The 19,844-nt window shown below is 41.4% G+C and overlaps 1 protein-coding gene and 1 non-coding gene across 2 annotated transcripts in view; one reads left to right on the top strand and one right to left on the bottom strand.

Annotated features, from left to right (window-relative positions):
* Mybl1 (MYB proto-oncogene like 1) overlaps window positions 1-5,805 on the bottom strand; it is a 36,259-nt gene extending 30,454 nt beyond the window's left edge. Inside the window, exon 1 of the mRNA XM_059254034.1 lies at window positions 5,513-5,805. Coding sequence (XP_059110017.1) covers window positions 5,513-5,532 — 20 coding nt within the window. The 5' untranslated portion in view covers window positions 5,533-5,805. The remainder of the gene's footprint in view (window positions 1-5,512) is intronic.
* Window positions 5,806-18,194: 12,389 nt separating this feature from the next.
* Window positions 18,195-18,301, top strand: LOC131905483 (U6 spliceosomal RNA). Its single transcript, XR_009377984.1, has one exon. It is a non-coding gene; the product is annotated as a U6 spliceosomal RNA (small nuclear RNA).
* The last annotated feature ends 1,543 nt before the right edge of the window (window positions 18,302-19,844 follow it).

The following is a 19,844-nucleotide window of genomic DNA, read 5'->3' as shown; positions in this document are numbered from 1 at the left end:
TATAGATCTTTAATAACCACAAAAATATCTATATAACATCTTATCTGTACAAAATCCACCTTAAAGTTCTTATCAAATTATTTAAAGGATATGAGTTGCAAAAGTGTTACTTTGGTCAAAAAGACTAGTCACCAAGGAGTAATTTTCCTAAAACCTTGTTCACTTTAAAACTCTGTTCTTTATTTTTTGCGGGCATACCCTGTGAGAAATTTCCATTTCTTCATGAGGTTGTACTGTTTTGCGCTTACCCTGGTCATCAGTTTCAGACAGTGAGCTGTATTTATAGTCCACTCAGCATTCAGGAAGCTGGGCTGAACGGGTGAGGGAAGGACAAGGGAACATACAGTAGGATTCTTAGAACCATCTACCAGTGGGACTTTCCTAGCATTTGACTAATCTACCTCTTAAGTGTAGCACCAACTTTTTGTGCATGGGCTTTTGTTTTGATTTCTGTTTTCAGAGATGAGTGTTAAACCCACAGCCTTCATCTATGCTAGACAAGAATCACACCATGAAGCTACAATCCCTAGCCCCACGTTATTTCTATGCACATTTGACTGCTGGAAACATGGTACAATTTCTAGTAACATAACAAACAAGCCTAGAAATATATCAATTTCACTAACTGTAACAAGAAAATGCCTAACTCTGCTCATAATTTACTAAGAAAAAGAAGGGCGTGATGGGGCCAGCAAGATGATTCAGAGCCAGTAGTGTAGGGTTCAACCTAAGTTTATCTCCAGGACCCACACGGTGGAAGGAGAGAACTGACTCCTGAGAACTGGTCTCCGATCGTAGCACACGTACAAACATACACATACAACTACAAAAAATCATTTTAAAGAAGGATAATCTTCAAACGTAACCTTGTCAAAGTTCCACTTTCACCATTTAGCAATGAAAAGATGCTACTGCTCGACAGCAGTGGTTAGAAACTGTAGACAGATCCAATCATCTTTCAATGTTTTACAGCATTTGGGGGCATTTTTGTACTGCAGAAGTCAGTGCTGGTGATATGTACTGATTAAGTAAAACTGCGCTTTCTACCATGTAGTTAAATGAATGAATGATTTCTACTCTAGCATGATTGACCGAGAGGACAAGAGAAGTAGATAAAATACTATTCTAGTTACAACCCAAAGGTTTACCAATCTAAGATTTGGTTTCCACAATCACTGTTATTGTTCTTATTTAAGTCAAGAAAAATTCTTTTTTTAAAGTTAGTGGTGCAAGCCTAGTTGTTATTTTCTTTTTGGTTTGGTTTGGTTTTTGTCACAACATCTGACTATCGCAAGATAACTTTGAATTCACTACTAATCTAGGCTGGCCTTGAACTAATGATCCTCCTTCCTGTCTTCCAAGAGCTCGTATTACAGATGTGCACTGCCACAACTGACTAGAAACTGTTTTGTGGGTAAATAAAATGAGGAAGATGATTATGAAACAGCAAAAAGAAGCATAAAAATATCTGTAACATGTTAGGCTAGGAAATGGGTACTTTTACATTGGGGTATAAGCTAATAACATACGATAGTCATGACTTTACTTGTGAATCAATACACAAAATTACACTTGTTTTTTAAGATAAAATGTTTGGGAGAAGTACAAACTAACAGACAACCTAATAAAGATGAGTTAAACAAAGGAAAGGTATAATTTACTTTTACTGAAAAAGTAACCTCTAGTTTGAAATTAGTGAAATTAAAGAATTTGTTTAGTAAAACTGCTTCAACTTGATCACATTTTTAAATACAAATTTCCTTAAATTTCAAATAGTTATCATAATAAAAAATACAAAGCTGGTCATAATGGCTCATATCTGTAATTTCAACACTTAGGAGGCTGAGTCTAGAAGATTTTCATAAATTCAAGTCCAGCCCAGGTAACACAGTGAGATGGTGAACTTTAGGCTATCCAGTACTACAGAGAGAGACCCTATCTCAAAAAAAAATCTTTGTTATACTTTTTGAGGTTAGGGCAACTGTATATTTAATTATTTTCAGTTCAAGGGCACTCAAATTATGAGAATTTACCAAGTTAATTTAACAAAGTGAAACTAGGCCACCCAGTGGTTAATATGGTATACTGCATGCATGAATACTAGCTTCCACCTCTAGACTGCAAAATAGTATTATTAGAGTAAGACAAAGTTTGACTTCAGATAATCTGGACCACTAATATTACAAACACTGAAATAAATACTGAAAAGAGATCTATATAACTATCCATAAACAAAAACAATGGACAATATTTCTAATTCATTTAGAGAGTGTATATTTTTAAACAAACAAACAAAAAAGGGTAACAAAAGTTATCAAAATAGCATACACATATGCCAGGCAGTGGTGGCACACACCTTTTATCCCGGCACTCGGAAGGCAGAGCCAGGTGGATCTCTGCGAGTTCGAGGCCAGCCTGGTCTACAGAGCGAGATCCAAGACAGGCACCAAAACTTACACAGAGAAACCCTGTCTCAAAAAAAAAAACCAAAAAAACAAAAAAACAAAACAGCCTACACATTAAAACTTATAAGCTACCTTACATACTAAAAAGTCCAAATCCCTTATATTAACAAATAAAACCTAAAATAGATTATATCTGCTTTCCCAAAATAATACTGCTAAAGACGAAGCTAACTTAAAAAATCCTTTATCAGTTTTATATACATTCACTTCCACTCTTGTTTCTGGAAAAAACAGCAAACTTGCTACACACATACACACAACTGTATACATACTACTAAGAAAAAACTTCCTGTGTAGAATCTAGCTTTCATCTTATCATTTTAATTTAATCATTGGTCATCTTAAGTATAAATATTTTAACCTGTACTTAGTAAGTGGCTTTGCAACATCAGAATTACTGTGAGTTTATTTTGAAGTGTTTAATTGGCCTTTAAAAACTAGACTGGGGCAGTAAAGATTGCTCAGTAAGTGTTTGCTGCCAAGTCTGTCAACCTGAGTTTGATCCTCAGGACACGCACAGGACAAGGAGTGAACTAATTCCAGATAACTGCCCTCCACCTTGCACACACTGGCACAAACGCACACATGCATGCATGCACACACCTAAAAAAAAAGATAAAAATTTTAAGTACTAAAATAAAAAATACACTTATTTTTACATAAAAATGCTTAAAAATCAAATGCATGTTAACAGATATCCCAATAAAAGAATGAAATGCAAATTACATCATTAAAACCCCCATTGGGTTCTAAAATTATTTTAAGTCACAATACTACATGACCTTTTTCTATATGCAAATCTCAGTAACAGACTCTGCAGCTATTAAAAAAAAAGAACCAATATCTTTCAGTTATTTCATATTTAGGTTAAACATTCTCTGTTCTTAGCTAGTTTGCTTTGTTTTTCAGATCACATAGAAAGAGTCTACTATAGAATTTATGCCTATATCCTTATGAAATTTTCCGTTCACATTAATAAGTGTTCGTATGCTGAAGATCTCAAAGTACTGAACGACTTTGTTTCTCTGTTATAAATTGAACTCATCTATACTAAGATTCTTAGCCAAAAGAAGAGTCTCTAATGAACAATATTTTACCCTCAAATATTTCACATTATTATCCTCTAATATACATGAGTCATATTCAGATATACAAGGAATTTAACAGCCCATAGAACTCACTAAAGAAAACCCAAAGAAGCACACCAGAGATGATTTCTCACCACATCCTCTACCCATACACCCCAGAGAAGTGTAGTTTCTCTGCAGCACAATTACTCCAGACTTACAACTCTTTGCACCATTCTATATTGATTCAATTGACTTGAACTAACTGACAAGAAATAAAAATCAACAGTACAATTAATGTGTAGAGGTCAAACTCACAGTACTGTTAATAAAATAATTTACAAGAAGAAATTGTTAAATCATTTCTCCTTAGCTTACTATTAGGAAGCAAGATCAACTGTCACATGAAAATGCAAAAAACTGAGAGAAGAATGTGACATTCATATATCAGTATTTAACAGTAACTTTTAACTAAATGACAATGACAGAATTAGCCAAAATACTGTTTCAAGTAAGATTAACAATGATTCTAAGTAGATAATGGCACACAGTAGATATACACAAGTTCTCTTATTGGCTTGATATATATTCACTTGTCACTTTACAGCATTTCAAAACACTGTTAGACTTCAAAATTCAAAAAGCCTAAAGCAGTACCCAGCAATCTTAATTATTTCTAAATTTGCATGTTTTCTGAAGATGGGAATGTTACGTCCTTAAAGTTGTAGACCAGCAGTTCTTACCTGCATGCTCCTGTTTCATTTCCCAAAAGATAAGTGGCACGATCCGTAGTCATTTTTGGTTGTCCAGACTGGGGGAAAAGGGCTACTGTCTTCTACTGAGTAGAGGTAAGGATGCTGCTAAAAATCCTACAACTATCTAACACAAAATTATAACAGTGACAAGGTGGTGTGCCTGTCGGTGTATGCACATTTGTTCCACTTCAATGTTCAATCTATTCTGTAGCTGCTATACATAAAGTAATTATGTCTAAATTAAATTTATGTTGATACCTGCAGAACCATCTTACATGCAGCAGAGGCTTAATAAATGAACAAAGCAAAGTATTTTATGTGTAGTTATTTTAAAGCTAAATCTTCAATGAATGGCTCCCAGTACTAAATTTCAACTCAGGAAATACAACTCTTAAGATTTTGAGGCTACGGATCTAGGTAAATGGAAGTATTTGTAAAAACCTGTCAAATACTTTTCAGGTTTCTTTAATACTGAAAATCGAGACACTAGGTTTTTGTCACCTGATTATTCCACACAATTTAGGAGTAGCTATTTACATATATTGTGTAAAATAAAAGTTAGGTTCATAAAGACATTCTACCACATCTTTCAACAACAACAACAAAATTGGGTCCTGCTTGTTATAACACAGATACAGTCAGAATCAAACATGAACACTCGGAATGCACAGTAACTACGACACATTGTTTTAGTATCAAGTTTACCCGAAGGTAACAACCTAACAATCTTCTCAGAAGATACTGAGAAAAAAAGCTCAGAACAGCAGTATGGGGATGACAGCAGAGATTTAGCAGGTCCCCTTCTTAAAAGATTTCCCAGAACGGTGCCCGCCCGGGTTTGTCACGGAGATCCTGTTTTGATTGGCACGGTAAGTCGGAGGAGAGAACCCCAGTTTCAAGTCTGGATCCAGGCAAACACAACCACTTCTCCTGGAGTGTCCTATCCCCCGAAAGGACACAAACTTACCTGGCAAGAAACCTCCCCGTACGTGGCTGTGAGCTGTGGGAGAACCCAAGCAAAGGAGCAACCCGAGCCATTTGTGAGTGTCCCCCCACGCAGCGGTCCTGACTCTCCTCTGGGGATGGATGCGCTCCGGCCAGCGCGGCCGAAGCCGCCGGTGTGGGGCAGCGGCAAGGAAAAACCTACGGCCAGGCCCGAGAGGGCCTGAGTGGGGGACCGGCGGCAAGTGACCGCTAGGCCCGGGCCGGGGGGGATGTCACCCACCTGCGCGACCTCTTCGCCATCCTTCAAGTACCGCATAGGCGCGGGCTGGGCGGGGACGCGGGTCAGCCTCCTCCAGCCTCGGGCGAATGCTCGCTCTCGGAGACCCTCCCGCCGCTTCTCCCCGGCTCCTTCCCTCAGGTGGCCGAGAGAGGAACGCAGGCCCGGTCAGGTCAGGGCCAGGCGGGACTGAGGGACAAGAAGGGTGGACCGAGACCCGCTGCTCCTAGCCGCGGCCCGGCCCGGCCAGGGATGCCCTCAACATGTCAGGAGGCGTGCTCCCGCCCTCCGCCCGCCCCTCCCGCCGCCTCCCTCCGCCTCCGCCTCCGCCTCGGAGCTGCCGGCCCGGCGCGGCTCCGTCACGGGCGCCGACCCCCGCCCTCTCCCCGCAGCGAGCAGCTCTGCAGCACTCGCAGCCTCCTGCAGGGTTTTGTCCGCACCGCCGAATCTCGCGCCTAGCCTCCCTCCAGAGCCGCCGTTTGAATCTGCGCACGCGGCCCCGCACCTCATTGGCTGGCGCGGCTGCGCGCGCGGGGGGGCGGGGCGCGGGGGCGGGGCGGGGGCGGGGCGGGGCGCGAGCGCGCGCGCGCGAGCGCGGCGGAGGGGCGGGGCCGGCTGGACCGGGGCTGGACCGGACTGGAACTCGCGGGAGTCCGCGGGGGAGGGGGTTGGGGGAGCGCCGCCGCCGAGCCTGAGGCAGGCGCGGGGGAGGCCCGGTTCGCGAGCCGAGCTGACAGGACGCGGAACGCTGTCTGAGCCGCACGGCGGTGGGGGCGCCGCGGAGGTTGCTGGGAAGGCGAGTTCGCGGGCCGGAAGCGGCGCCGGGACCGATCCCGCCACGGCCACCTCCTCCGGAGCGGTGCGGAGCGTGTCCCCCGGGCGGGGACGCTCGTGGTCCTGGTTCGCGCGCTGTGAGCCTCGCCACTTAGGGGGCGCGGTCTGCCGCTTCACCTTCTGGCCGGAAAATTGGCGCGGCCGTTATTTTTTAAGTTTGCGTGAACTAGTTCTGCTCAGAAATGACAGGGAAAGTGGCCAAGACCCTGGGATAGCAGCATCACTTGTTTTCCCCAAAAATGAATAAAAGTACGACAAGAGGAAGACGTTGTTATCTGGAGACTTGCGTGGAATGGGAAAGGGTTGGTGCTCAAGAAGCAGAACCACGACTTCATCTGCAAAGGGGGCGGGATGCAGTGCGCGCTGGACGGGTGGAGGAGCCCGGAGCCCGGAGCCCGGGAACTGCCCCGGAAAGCCGCAGGAACCTGGGAATCTTGCATAAGAAAAGGAACTTCTTGCAGTTTCAACTTCTCTAATAATTATGAATTACGGAGTTAAAGAAGCATACTAGGAGATTATTAACTATAGTAACCATTAGACACGGTGAAGAGCCCAAATTTGCAAGGCACCATGCTCTACTGCATAGAGTGCTGACCCACAGGTTAATATTGTAACAAACTGACATTTTTGCTATTTTGAAACTGTACGCTTCGTCTTTTGCAAATCAGAGATACAGGTGCAAATACAAATCAAGATGAGCTTGCAATTCGATACCATCAGGTAGATAACACTTGCTTTTAAAAAAAGCAAACTTCCTTTTTCTCAAGATACAGATTCTGGGAAAGGAAAGCACTTTTAAAATATTGTTTTCTGGGTTACTTAGTAACTTCTAAAGAGAGAGACTAATTTAGAAACTAATATTTTTTGAGGTAAGGTGTTGTTATGTACCCCAGGCTGACCCCGAACTCACCGTGGAGCCCAGCCCGGCTTCATAATCTTCCTGTCTCAGCTTCCTCAGGGTTAGACTGTGGAGTGCAGTGGCAAGCTCCTCCTCTTAGTCTTCAAATGTCATTTGGAATCAGTGCTTTCTTATTTACTCTTGGGTCATACATTATTCCATTTATATTCTAACAGGAAGCAAAACTGATGTTTAAGTTATGATCAGTTTTTAGAACTTGAAGGCAAGTGTTTCCAATTTTGAAGTAAAATTTATTCCCATCATTTTATATAGGGAAAAGTTCTCCAAAAGATAGTATTGACTTTGTATGCTATTATAAAATTTATTTTTAAGAAATCTAAAGAAATACAAAATCATTTAATTCTTATAAAACTATATGAAGTATGAAATTAAAATAGTTCACAGCCATCGGTATATACTAGCTCAAATGTATCAAACAGATTTGAGGGGTTTCTTAAAAATTAAACATTTAGGACTGGGGAGACGGCTCAGAGGGTAAAGCACTTGCCATGCAAGTGTGAGGACCCGAGTTCAGATCTCCAGAACTTTCCTAAGTCAGGATCAAGGAGCATGTCTCTCTGTAATCCAGAGCTCCTATAGCAAGACTGGAAGCAGATACCGGAGAATACTTGCATGTTCTCAGCCAGCTAGACTGTTTTTGGAGAATACTTGCACGTTCTCAGCCAGCTAGACTGTTTTTATGTAGTGGTGAGCAGGACTGTCACAAATAAAGAGGAAGGCAAGGATCAACACCTACTGTTGCTATCCTCTGACCTCCACATTCGCAATGTGGTACATACACAAGCTTACATGCACTCACACACATACAAGATTTTAAAAATAAACATTCAACACACGCCTTTCCCCGGGCGACCTGCCCTGGACAGCAAGGCCAAAGGATTACCCTGCCCAGCTCCTGTCCTTGTGCAGTTGGGCACTATTATGGTGAGGAAATACATGGTGGCGTATGGGAGAGAGAGAGAGAGGGTGGTTCATGTCCTGTGGAGAGAGGCAGATCTGAAGAGGTGAAGGCAGTGAGGAGCGGGCTGAGGTGGGTGGCCTGCTTGCCACCCGGGGTCATGGTGATGTCTGGGCCTGAGCTGCTACCAAGGGCCAAGCCTGGGTCCGTGGCCCTGCCGCAGCCATGGTCTGTGTTGATGACCATGGCTCCTGTTCCACCGAAGGTCAAGGGGACAGGGCTGCGCAGGGTGGGCCCCGCCCCTCTCAGGCTGCAGCACTAGGGAGGACTGGCCCCGCCCCTCACACCTGCAGCACTCCGGAGAGCAGGCCCTACACTTCTGAACAGCACCATAGAGCTGACCCTGTCCGCAGTGGCCTGGGTGAGACCGCCCTGAGGGCGTGAGAGTGAGAGCTGGTCCTGCCCCCCTCATCTGCCATGTGGTGGCGTGGGCGAGGGAAAGATGCCTCCCCCGCCCATCGCAACCTGCAGCAAGCAGGGACCCAAACCCTCACCAACTGCAGCACTCGGGTGAATGGGCCCCGCAACTCGCCTGGGCAGCACAGTAGCGCTGACCCTGTCAACGAGGGGCATGGGGACAGGCAAGGATGAGCTGGCCCTGAAAACGTGAGCATGGGGGATCTGGCCATGCAGCGGTGTGGGCAAGGGAGAGATGTCCTCCCACCTATGGTAGGTAGGAGAGCTGGCCCTGAGGTCATGAGAGCAGGAGAGCTGTCCGTGCCAGTCACCGGCTACAGCACTCGGCCGGCCGAGTGGCTCCTGCGCCTTGCCTGGGCAACACAGTAGAGCTGGCCCTGGTGGTGTAGGTGTGGGTGAGTCAGCCTGAGGGCATGAAAGCAGGAGAACGGGCCCCGCTCCCACCCCCTTGCTCTTTGCTTCCTAGGGTGAACTAGCTGGAGCAATGCTGGAGAGCTCACCCTGGTGGTGAGGAGAGGGGACAGCTGGCGGGCTGACCAACCCTACAACCACCCACCCCAAAATCCGCCCCATCTATGATCTGCTGGAGCACATGAAAGACCCAAAGCTGCAGGATCTCCATGACAAGGGCAACAATAAGACAGCCAAGAGGAGTTTTAGCGAGGGCCCAGCATCGACAGTGTAGCAGAAATCAGAGGCCTTGAACCAGACCATGACTCTTTGCAATGAACACTCACAAGTAAAGACATGTGAACTAAAGGGATTACTGTGTGACTCCCTGGGCCACACTACAGCGCTCACAACGAGATCTCTCTCTCTCTCTCTCTCTCTCTCTCTCTCTCTCTCTCTCTCTCTCTCTCTCTCTCTCTTTTCTTCTCTCTTAAATTTTATTTTATTTTATTGAAGGGAAGAGGTTGCAAGGGCAGAGAGAGGATACACAGGGACAGGGAGATGAATGGGATTGAGATGCATGATGTGAAAGACACAAAGAATAAATTCAAACTTTAAATAAATAAATAACATTCAGAGGTTTTATACTATTAAAGAACTCTCAAAATTCAGTGAGAGGAATAAAAGCAAAATCCACCAAAAAAATGACTAGGTTAATTTGCCAAAAAAAGATATAAAAATGAGCTGAGTGTGGTAGTTCACACTTGTGATTCAGCAGCTGGAAAGCAGAGGCAGGTAGACTGGGAGTTCAAGGCCAGCCTGAGCTAAAAGAAACTATCTCAAGAAGAAAGAGAAAAAAAAACGAAAGAAAAAGAAAAGGAGGAGAGAGAGAAAAGTAACAAGCACATGACAATATGTCTCACTTCATTAAATCACTACAAAACTGCAGATTTCAACCACAGAGAAGCCAGAAATGTAACTCCCAAACTAAAAAGGCCGAGGCAAAAGGATTGTGAGTTCTAAGCCAGCCTGAGTTACACAGTGAGACCTCATCTAACAATATATAATAAAAATATGACCACAAGGAGATACTACTACCAAAAAAAAGGAAGAAAAGTGCTGGTAAAGATGAAAATGTTCCAACAAATAGAAGCTCCCTGCTCTGCCCGTAGGAATGCAGGTGGTTTAAGCACTTTGGGAGGCATTTATAATTTCTTCATTATGATTTTTACAAACTGGGGCTGGAGAGATGATGGCTCAGTGGTTAAGAGCACTTGCTCCTCTTCCAGAGGACCTGGTTTCAGTACCCAGCCCGTATGAGCAGCTTACGACGGTTTGTAGCTCCAGGTCTAGGGAATCTGGTGCCCTCTTCTGGCCTCCCTTGACACTGCAGTACAGGGACGTGTACTCTGTGTGTATGTGTGTGTGTGTGTGTGTGTGTGTGTGTGTGTGTGTGTGTGTGTGTGTATACTGTGTGTGTGTGTGTACTGTGTGTGTGTGTGTGTGTGTGTATCAAAAATGGAAAATAAGTCAAGCATGGTGGCACATGCTGATGATCCCAGCTGAGACACAGGATTGCTGTGAGTTCAAGGCCAGCTGAAACTACATAATGAATTCCAAACCAGCCTGAGCTACAGAGTGAGACTATCTTTAAATAAATAAATAAATAAATAAACAACACCACCAAAAAAATAAAAAATAAAAACACAAGAAGGGATCTCTTTCTTACTTTCTACTCAACAACCGAGAATGGTTTGGACAGACAGCTAAGCTTTTCCAGTGAAAATTCCTTCAACTTTTTTTTGTTTTTGTTTTTGTTTTTCGAGACAGGGTTTCTCTGTGTAGCTTTGCACCTTTCCTGGAGCTCACTTGGTAGCCCAGACTGGCCTCAAACTCACAGAGATCCACCTGGCTCTGCCTCCCGAGTGCTGGGATTAAAGGCGTGCGCCACCAACGCCCGGCAATTCCTTCAACTTTATATTCACATTCCTTGATAAATTTATTTTGTTGTTCATGTTGTCTGGGATTTGTTGTTGTTGTTGTTGTAATGCTGGCTTTTTGAGACAGAGAATTCATAATTTGGGCTGGCCTCCTACTGCCTCAGCCTTCATTACTGGGATTTCAGACATGTTCTCCCATACCTGGCAGACATTTCGATTATGAAAATAATGTTTAAAATGCTTTACCAGGGCTCAGGATGTAGTTCACTTACAGAGCAACTGCTTAGAATATGTGAGCAACTTTGTTCCATCACTACACACACACACACACACACACACACACACACATACACACACATACACACACACACACACACACACAGTACAAGCTTTACTAATTCCCTTTCTCCTAATCGTTAAGTAAAGTCCTCCCCCGGAGAGATGCACCAGGGATTTGGGTACACCTTCTTCCCTTCTTCTGTGATCAAAGACCAAGTTCACCCAAGATTTGCTGGTTTGAAAAGCTTTGGTTAATGGTACAAGGCTAGACTGTTAATAGAAGTGTGTGCACAACCATTTCCATGAGGAGATCTTTGTGTTTTATTTACAGCTAGCTTCCCAGTCTTTAAAACAGGAACACACCCAGCTATAAATTAATGAAATCTCTGTAGAATAAATGAAGACAAGGGCAAGTGATAGTCAAGCATTTGAATATGTATGCACACAAGAATGTGATAAAATATAAACTAAAGTATATTTGAAATGCCATGTCACAACTATTGCAGTCCAAATTGTCCCTAAGTTCTGAGAACAATATTTAAGTAATTCCCTGATACTGGCATTGAAAACTGATGTACTTTTTGTAGAAAGCAATAATGAGCAAAATCCATAAATCATGCACAGCCTTTGACAGACATTCTAACTGAAGGGCATAATTCAGTAGAGGAAAAAGAAAAAGATGTGTCTGCATATTTATAGTAGTGTATTTCATTATAACCCCAAGTGAGGAACATTCACACTTAGAGACTGGCTTAAACAGTTGTTCAGCCAATAAAAGTCAGGTACAATTGAGATCCTATTAAACGGCTGTTCCCCCGTCTAAGGCCTTTTCCGTGATTCACATGCATTTGTCTTGGATAATATTCATAATTTCTTTAATCATAAAACTCTAAAAACTGTACGTATTATTATTTTCATCTGTTTTATAAATCTGGAAAATTGGACACCCAAAGGTTTATTTGTCCAAGGGCATACAGTGCCAGACATGAATGAGAGCCAAGCTTCCACTCTTAATACTTGAGCGTCTATGGGTGCACAGCTATAAATACAGTGCACGTGAGGTATAGAGATAGCAAGGGGACGTGCAAAGAGATAGAAATGGGGCTTACAATAAGTATGACATCATTTACATAAATAAGCACTAGTGATATCTATCATGCGAGAAAGGTTGGCCCGTGAACTACATAAACTGTTAACAATATTTAACTATGGAGAAAAAAATCAAATGAAGCAAAAGAGGCTTTATAGTTTTTACTGTATGTTTTTGTATTATTTGACTTAACATTAATTATGTTGGGTTTTTATTTTTTAAGATGATATTAAATGCTAGAAATAACTGAAAACCCTAGAAAGAAGTAGCAGAGGTGTGATGCCTGCTCTGTGGCTTTCTAATGTCCCCAAGAGCCCATGTGTGAAAGGTTTGGTGCTCAGAGCAACACTGTTGGCAGGTGGGAGAGCCACTGAGAGGTGGTTATTGGGAGTGTATACCCCGGGAGACTGTGGGGCTCCGGCCCCTTCCTTCTCTTCTCCTTCTGGCGAGCTCCTGGTGCTCTCCTGCTGTGATGTTCTTCTTCACCTTACCCCCAAACAACAAGGCCAACCCACCATGGACTGGAACCTCCAAACGCTAAGTCCTCCTCTTCGGTATTTCATTACTGCAGCAAAAAGCTGATAACAAGATATATACGCTTGTTCCTGCTTCACTAATGCTAAAAAAGAAAAAAAAATTAAAAAAGATATTCTCCGGCAGAAATGATGAGACTATACCTTATGTATTTCATCTGAAAACAAAACTCCAGCTGAGAACTGGGTCTTGGATACAGAAATGTTTGCTCCAGCCTGACTCCCCCCACCAATATTTTTACTAATCTCTACATTTAGAGTACTATTTAAAATTCCATGGAGATTATTAATAGAAGTCACACTATCTAGCATAAGCAGCTATACAATTCTTAGTTCAGCTTTTAAGTTTAAAAATAAAAACAGTTGAACTGCAAAAAAAAAAAAAAAAAGTTGCAAGAGAGAAACGCATCAACCCATGCGTTTGTTTTTTGGGGTAGGCATGATCCCCCAAATCTATTCATGTCCAATCCCTAGAACCTGTGAATATATTACGTTATGTGGCAAGAAGGATTTTGCAGAAATGATTCCACAGACGATCTTTTTTTTTTTTTTTTTTTTTTTTTGGTTTAGTTTTGGTTTTTCGAGACAGCGTTTCTATGTGTAGCTTTGCACCTTTCCTGGAACTCACTCTGTAGACCAGGCTGGCCTTGAACTCACAGAGCTCTGCCTGTCCATGCCTCCCGAGTGCTGAGATTAAAGGCAGGTGCCACCACTGGCAGGCTCCATGGATGATCTTGATGTGGAGACTTCTTTGTCTGGATTAGCCCTGCAGGCAGGCACTAATCAGGAGGAACTTAAAGACTACAGAAACAGCAGAAGGAGGTTACACTACTGTAGAAGCACAGGAAAGGGCCATGAAGCACCTAGGGATTCAAGCCACTTCTAGGGACCAGAAAAACAAGAAAGAAAAAAAAAAATTCCCTCCCAGAACTTAAGAAAGGAACACAGCCCTACTAATGTCTTGCTTTTAGCTCAGTGAGATCCATTTCTCACTCCTGGCCTTCAGAGCCTTACAATAAGAAACCTGTATTGTTTGAGTCACACATTTGTAGTAACTGGCTATTGCACCAATAGGAAATGAGTTCACATTCTCTGAAATTTTCAACATTCTGGCCTGTAGTAATAAAAATCATGCTTTCTCTCCAAAAAGTGTTCTTTCATGGTGTTTATATGTTGGCCCTTACTTCCAACAACTAATCCTACTACCCAGTATTTAAAAGTGGAGGGCAGAAACTCCAGGCCAGGAGAGAGGATTTCAACATTCAAAGCAGAAATAACTTGCCAACCTATACCACCCCCTCTCTTCAAAGCAAGGTTTCTCTCATTCACTCATGAAAAACATTTCGTCCACTAACATGCGAGCGTATGTGTTGCTTCTGTTCAGTGCTGAACTCCACCCCTACTTTATCAGAGGCAATAATATATCTTAGCTTTTTTCAGTTTTGTCTTCTCTATGGAGGGCAATTCTAGGCATTTCCACAGGGAACAGTGAATTTTACAAATTTTAGGGGAAATCGTGACTAATGAAGATAATTACTGGCATTTAATTGTACTGGGAGTAGGAACATGTGACTCTTGTAAAGTTTAAGACAATACTACAGAAGGAAGAAGTATTCTGTGCTCCACTTAATTTTCAACCAGTCACGTAAGTGAGAAACCGATTTTAATTCTTTAAGCCAAGATCCTGACTTCTTTTCACACATGAACACAAGTTCATGACTGGTTCTTACACTGTCTAAAAACACATTGGAACAGACTAGCTAGATAACTCACCAGCTAAGGGTGCTTGCCTCCAAGCTTGATGAACTAAGTTTGATCCTGGTACCCATGTAGTGGAAGAGAACCAACCCCCACAAGTTGACCTCTGACCTCCACAAACACATGGGTCATGGCATACCCACGCACATGCACACAGACAGAAACACAGACAGAAAAATAAGCAGATAAGTGGCTTTTTAAAAATACATTGAAGGGGTTGGGAACTGGCTCAGGGGTTGGAAACTGGCTCAGTAAAGTGTTTCCTGTGTAAGCCTCAGGACCTGAGTTTGGATTCCAGCACTCAAGTGAAATGCCAAGCATGGTGGTGAAGACCTAATCCCCGTGCTGGAGAGGTGGAGTCAGCATGATCTCTGAGGTTTGTTAGCCAGCCAGTGTAGATAAATTGATAAGTTCCATGTTCAGTGAGAGATCTTCTGTTTCTCCTCTAAATTGTCAGTAAAACACTGCATTAGCCCCATCTTCTGTTACCAAGATGAAATACCTAAGGTTTGTTTTGCCCAAGGTTCTTGAAGTTCAGAATCCAAGATCAAGCTGGAGAAGCACTGCATTGGTTTGGCCCACAGCATCAGCCTAACTGTAGACAGTCAAATGACTATCACATCAAAAACAGAAATCCAGAAGACAAGCAGAAGTATTTCTGAAGACGTGGCACAGTGATCTAAAGACTTCTACAGGGCCTCATCTTCTAGTGCAGCCGCTCTAAGGACCAAACCCCAGTGAATGAATCCTTGAGGCACACACCAAGCATATCCACACCAAAGCAAGAAATAAAGTGCTTTAAAAAGTGGTAAGTAGCCTACGATCTTAGCCAATCTTGTCTTTGCTACCCCCTTCTCCTTTTCAGTCATATTCCTGCAGAGTATCTAGACCTCGATCCCCAACAACCTCCCACCCTCTAGCATGCTGACCTTAGCAACACTACCATACTGTTGCAACTGTGGCCCAAATCCCATCACTTTGGACGTTTGGAGAAAATGAATTTCTCTTCATTTTACTTGAAGTTTGAATAGCATTCAATTTTATTTATACTCTATTAGAAATTTATACTCTATTTCAATTTCATTTATACTCTATTATAAATTATACTGTATTTCAATTTCATGTATACTCTATTTATACTTATCCCTTGATTTCTGTGATATCCTGTCTGTAGTTTGCATCCCTCAGGCTCTTTTGCAAAGTGTGTTCTGCTAACTCCTCAGAATTCGACATTTTATTTTTAGCTCTTCATAGTCTACACTTTCTTGCTAGACAGTCTCATCCATGCTCATGATTTCAGTTGTATCCTGTGCTTAATGGTCAATTTCTTTTAGTCCCAAACCCATACTTGAACTCTGTATTTCTCCTTTTGGAACCACTGAACACACCAAGTTGCCATGCCCAAAGCAGAACTCACTTCCAACTGTAGTTACTTCTGTGTCCTATCTAAACTAACAGCACTACCAGCCAGCCTCTCAGATAAGGGCCTACAGGGTATTCATGTTGAACTCCAGGCCTTGTTCCAGAGAGTAGCACCTAACCCTAACCCTTCCTTTATTTAAGCATCTCGTTTGTTTTTCTTACCTTTTGTTTCTCTTATCACGTGAATCTTGTTTGAGAGCCAAATATCAGAGAGTCTCTCAGGGATCAAAGGCCTATGAAAAACTTGGTTCAGGAAACCCAGAAAACCTTGGTACCTGAGAAATCAAGTAATTTGCACTTGGCATTTGGTCTCTGGGAGTTCCATTTAGGTTGCTTTGAAGGTATGGAAATTAACTGGCTAAACTGTAATTACAGAGAAATAAAAATGCCCCAGGTGAAGGGATAGGGCTTCAGTCCTTCGAGGCTGGACCCCACCCTCACCCCCACCCCCGCAAGCCATGAAAGGCTATATTCATTCTTAAGATGCCTCTGAGTCTTCATTCCATGAATCTGCGTGAACCCACACACCTGTGTCATGACACACAGTGACAACTGGTGCCCAATGTGGGGCTTAAAGAAAGACAAAGGATCTGGAGAAGGATAGAGGAGCTGGCCATCTTAAGAACTGGAGGGAAGCGCTCTCAGGGTAAGTGGACTCCAGGACTGGCAGGGTCATGGGGAATTTAAACTCCACATCTCAGGAGCAACAGAATATACAGTTGCTAAAATGCTTGTCAAAATAAAAAGTGGTAACCTCACAATTTTTAAAGATAGAAATACAATGGCTCCTGAGACAGGAAATAAAGAAAAAAAGACCTTTCTCAATAGAGAGAAGGGAAAGAAAAAAAAAAAAAAAAAAAGAAATCTTCCCAATAGAGAAGAGGGAAGGAAATATTTTTTTTTTAAATTTCCTGATAAAAAAGAAAAAAATTTTAATTTAAAAAAAAAGGATTTTCCTGGTGAAAAGGGGAAAAAAATATTAAAACTAGGCCTAAAGATTATAGGCCCCATAAAAAAAAAGAAAGGAAAAAAAAAACCTCTTCCCAATAATAATAGAGAAAGAAAAGGCTCTTTCTGATATAAAAATTTCAGGATAGCTAAAACTCTAAGCTCTTTCTGCTTGCAAGCACAGAGCGGCAGTATCTGAATTACAAAGAATCAACAGATGGGCCTCACTGCTGCTGGCTGAACAAGCAAGCAAGCCCAGAGCTTAGAATTTTGTTGTCTGGTTGCTTACCTTTGGTTTAAGTGTTTTTTATTTTTCCCTCAGAATGGAAATAACTCAACATTAAAGATCCCTTCATGGGAAATGTTTTCTATTTTTCCCTAATGGTGGGAATAACCCATTATTAGTAATTCCTTCATGGGAGAAAGAGGAAGTTCAAATGGGCCCAACTTCTGATGAAAAATAGTTGCAGTCAGGATGTGGAATGCTAAGTGGACGCTGTTTAAATTCCCAGAGATGTTAATCATTCAGTGTATAGAGGAAGTTCTCCTCTTTTGATTATCTAATAAATGTTTGGATGAATGTTTGATTTTCATGATAGATAAACTAAAGGAACAGGATTCACAATTTTAAACTATATATTAGGTATGCTCTTGTCTGTTGATCATTACTGAGAATTTGGCTCTGCTCTTTAAATTGCTTTCTAGAAATTCTTGGTTAAATTCTATAGAAATGTAACACCTGAAACAAATTGGATTGCTAGCTTATTAAATAATATGATTGCTAAGATAAAAACCCATAAAAATAATCTCTTACTGATAAAGAGGTTACAAAATTATTTTTCCACTAAATAAAATACAGATAAATTGTTTGATCCATATTGTTAATAATTGGTGATTTATATTAATGTGTTACTTGGGATCTATAAAAAGTGATACTCTTTTTAAGATTTTATAAAAATACTCCAAAATATTGCCTAAAGTTACCTCTTAAAATCCTATAAAGATTGTATTTAATGCTTTTATAGATGGCATATGTAAAAAGGACCATGATAGAATTGCTCAGTTGTTATTACTCCCATACTTAAAAGGCAAAGCAGTTCCAATTCGCAGGACAGAAGGTTTTGAAAGTATTGGAAAAAAGATATTTTGGCAAACAGTCATTAATGATAAACAGCCTAAATTAAAAAATAAAATTAAGTGCTCGCTTCGGCAGCAGATATATTAAAATTGGAACGATACAGAGAAGATTAGCATGGCCCCTGCGCAAGGATGACATGCAAATTCGTGAAGCGTTCCATATTTTGAAAAAATTTAATAAAATAAAAAAAATAAAATTAAATGTGATTGAGATTGAAGGATTATTAGATTCTGATGCTAAATATATCTATAATTTCACAAGAATCCTGGGATCCCAACTGGCCTTTACAAGAAGTCTCCACTCAATTTGTAGGCATTTAAACCTTATCTCAAATGAGACAAAATATAAAATGGATTAAATATATAGGCCTGGAAGGACAGGTAGGAATGTTAAAGTCTTATATGGCCATAAATTTATGAAAAAGAGATTTGTTATAACAATGGGAAGCTCAAATTAATATTCCTACAATTTCAAAAACAGCTCATAAATTGATATTTGAACTGGGATATATTCCTAAAAAAGAGCATCAAAAAAATTATAAGGAAAGGTCACAGGCTATTCAGGTTGTACAAAGACAAGATAGGACAGGATTTGGCTATCTGAATTTAGAATAGGGGCCACTGCCAATAGCCCAACATTGTGTCAATATTTTATAAATCAGCCACTGGAAGCAATACATAAACAATTTCCTCAATCTATTATTATCATTATATGGATGATATTTTACTGGCTACTTCTGATACAGATATCTTAGGAAAAAATGTGTAATGTAATACAAAAAAATTTACCCTGTTGGAGATTACAAATATCTCCTAAAAAAGTATAAAGAGGAGATTATCTTAACTATTTAGGCTATAAACTAAATAAACGGAGAATTCAGCCATGGAAAGTACAGATTAAGAGAAATAGACTGCCTACTCTTAATGACTTTCAAAAATTACTGGATAGTATTAACTGGTTGTGGCCTACAACTGGATTGTCTACTCAAAAAATAACTAACTTGTTTTAAATTCTACAAGATGACTCTAATCCTCCCACCTGGGGACAGGTTAAGAGTTTGTGTGACAAAGGAGAGATGATACTTCACATGGTTCACAAGCCTCTGAATGCTACAAACTTATTTCTTGCCATGCTTTCCATGGTAACGGTGCAGGTAAAAGGGATGGATCATAATTATTGGGCTTATATCCCCAATCCTCCAATTAACATAGCAGTAAGTTGGGGAGACAGGAATACTCCTGTAATGGTTAATGAATCTTCTTGGCTACCTGGTCCTTATGACAACCCGAGGTCCCACTCAGCCAATATAGGAGGGTAAAGTGATTGACAATTGCACCATGGGAGTACAAGGAAGTCCTATTTACATGGGAAATGGAATTCAATGCCTAAAAATAACCTCTCAAGTATGGCTATCCATAGTCAATACTACCCAAGATTATCATAATAAGTTTTATATGCTTCATGCATCCAGTTTTAAAGGACAAGAGATTAATGCTACTAATTCCATAAATCTACCGTTCTGTGAGACGAGGGTTACCAACAAGGAATCTGACTGGATACATTGGCAACAATGTAGGAGTGAGAAACCTCGAATGCTAATTAATATCTCCCAAGGAGATGTCATTGATTGGAGCCCTTACGGCACCCCTAAAGGAAAATATTCTCACTGAGAATTAAGATGGAAATGGTATAATATAAATGGAACTGTG

Source organism: Peromyscus eremicus, chromosome 2, assembly GCF_949786415.1.
Source record: "Peromyscus eremicus chromosome 2, PerEre_H2_v1, whole genome shotgun sequence".
NCBI lineage: Eukaryota > Metazoa > Chordata > Mammalia > Rodentia > Cricetidae > Peromyscus > Peromyscus eremicus.
This window is presented reverse-complemented; position numbering and strand designations above follow the sequence as displayed.